At 32.3% G+C, this 2,769-nt stretch overlaps 1 protein-coding gene across 1 annotated transcript; it reads right to left on the reverse strand.

The window, feature by feature from the left end:
- Window positions 1-299: 299 nt before the first annotated feature.
- Window positions 300-1,262, reverse strand: LOC102894121 (olfactory receptor 8K3-like). Its single transcript, XM_006907463.1, has one exon. The coding sequence runs from the start codon at window positions 1,260-1,262 to the stop codon at window positions 300-302; it is 963 nt and encodes a 320-aa protein (XP_006907525.1).
- Window positions 1,263-2,769: the final 1,507 nt, after the last annotated feature.

Consider the following 2,769-nt stretch of genomic DNA (forward strand, 5'->3'; position numbering starts at 1 on the left):
AAATTATGAATGTAAAATACAGACTGGCTTTATAAAAATAAATATTTAGTGGCAGCAAATAGACTACATGTGAGAATATGTAAGAATGTCATCTGGTCTAAACTTGAGAATAAATGTTACTATCTAAAGTAGGAACAGAGTGTAGTCATCAGTTAGTGACACATTTTGTTTGAAAACGATGAAAAATTTTCTTTATTTCTGTGCTTATCATACATTGTATCTTGTCCATCTCATGGAAGTAAAAGCACATGGTTGAACGATCCAGTTATAATACATATTGTCTAATACATAATCAATTTCTAACACAACTTACAGTGAATTTTCAATAGGATGTTTGCACACAAGGTCCAAGTTCTAGTCAGGGCATTTTTCACTTCTTTGTTCCTCAAACTGTAGATCATGGGATTCAGCATGGGTATCACCAAAGTGTAAAATAAAGAGGTCATTTTATCAGTATCAAGTGAATTTTTGGACTTGGGCTGCACATACATAAAGAAGAGAGTACCATAGAATACGACCACCACTGTCAGGTGTGATCCACAAGTGGAGAAGGCCTTTTGCCGGCCCTCTGCAGAGTGCATCCTGAGGATGGCAAGAAGAATCAGTACATAGGACCCAAGGACTATCAGAAGAGACAAAATCAAGTTTAAGGCTGCAAATATGAGAATTATTAATTTAATTTCATGTGTGTCTGAACACAGCAAAGATATCAATGGTAGACTATCACAGTAGAAATGCCTGATGACATTGTACCCCCAAAATGACAAAACAAAAATTTTTATGGTAATCAGCAAAGACAAAAAGACACTGTATAGATAGGATATTGCCACCAGCAAATGACATAATCTTTGTGACATGATGACTGTGTAGAGCAGAGGGTTGCAGATGGCCACATAACGGTCAAAAGCCATTGCTGACAGAAGGAAAATTTCGCTAGTAATAAACATACTGAAGAAAGTGAGTTGGGTAGCACACCAATTATAGGAGATTGTATGTTGATCTACAACCAAAGTTACTAGCATTTTTGGTCCTACAGCAGTCGAATAACCAAGATCAGTAAATGCCAGGTGTGTGAGGAAGAAGTACATGGGTGTTTGCAGCCTGGAGTCTATCTTGGTGAGGATGATCAAGCCCAAGTTGCCCACCACTGAGACTGCATAGATGACAAGGAACACCCCAAAGAAGGGGGTCTGCAGCTCAGGGTGGTTTGTGATTCCCATGAGAATGAATTCTTTCAGCACTGTTAGGTTTTGCTGTTCCATTTAGACCATTAAGGGAAATTGCTGTTGGAAAAACCATCAGAATAGTCATCAGCTTTCAGAAGATATCATCTGGTAATCTTTTAGTATGCAAACCCATCATGGCTAACTCAAATCCAAGGTTTTTAGATGCAACGATTTAAATTGAGACCCACCTCTATCAGTAAATGTAAGACCAAATTTAGAAACTATTGTAACCTAACATATTCAGAAGCCATTTTATTTTTCATGCCACATACTGCTTATCATTGCAAAGTATATAAAATCCTTTATAGTTCTGTCAATAGAATATCATTAGAAATATAAAGAAACATAGACACAGACAATAGATCACAGTTTATGAGAGAGAAGGGAAGGAGGGAAGGTAGATAAGGGTATAGAGGATCAAATATATGGTGATGGAAGAAAATTTAACTTTGGATAGTGAACATTTAATACAATATATATATATATGATGTGTTATTAAATTGTACACTTGAAACCTATATGCTTTTATTAACCAATATCACCCTAATACATTTAATTAAAAAAGAGAAAAGTTTAGCTTACATTTGGAATCTTGCTATTTTTTTGAAAATGTTTCATATTTAAAAGACATATATTTGGTTAAATAGATTTTAAAGAAATTTTAGAAGAAATTATAAAACAAAGTAATATAGCCCTTTGTCTCTTGACCTTGCAATGTCATTCTCACTCTCCAGAGAAAATCATTATTAACTCATTTAATAGACTTTAATTTACTTCTCTTCATTATAACTCCCATATCAAAATGATATTCTCATTTCACTATCCATTTGATTTTCTAGATTTAAATTCCACTATGCCTTTATGGATTTTAAATTTTAATTTAAAGGTTGTATTTTCTTTAACTCTATTTCTTTAACTCCTTTTCCCTTCAGATTGTTTTAAAGGCAGGTCCTTCTAATCTTTCATGGAAAAAATTGTCTAAATTTTGTACAAAACTTTTCAGAGTACAAAAATGACAACAACACTGCAAATCATCCTAAGAGGACAGCGAAATCCTGAATCAAAAAAAGATATAATACAAAGCAATATATTCATGATTACCATATCACTTATATAGATATTAATATCCTGAACAGTATGCACATATCATCGATATCGATTCCAAAAACGTATAAAAATACTATGTTCAAGCTTGGTTGATTGAGTTTGGCTGAATGTTTGAGTTTTGGAAAATCTATATCATTTACAATATTATTAGATTGAAATAGAAAAAAATATGAACATTTAATAGATGAATAAATAGTACTGTTTAGTGTGCAAAAACAATGAAATTAAGAAGTAAAGGGGAAATTTTAACATGATAGAATATCTTATAAAAACTAGACAGAACCTACCCTTAAAAGAAGAAGAATTAAAAATTTATGAGAAACATTATAGAAGTCCTAAAGAAGTTGGTAGAAATTCTATGCTCTTATATTGTACTATTCACTATTATAAAAATGTGAATTCTGCTTAAATTAATCTATTTGTTTAATAGTATTAC

This window comes from Pteropus alecto, unplaced genomic scaffold (assembly GCF_000325575.1).
Source record: "Pteropus alecto unplaced genomic scaffold, ASM32557v1 scaffold1142, whole genome shotgun sequence".
NCBI classification, from domain to species: domain Eukaryota; kingdom Metazoa; phylum Chordata; class Mammalia; order Chiroptera; family Pteropodidae; genus Pteropus; species Pteropus alecto.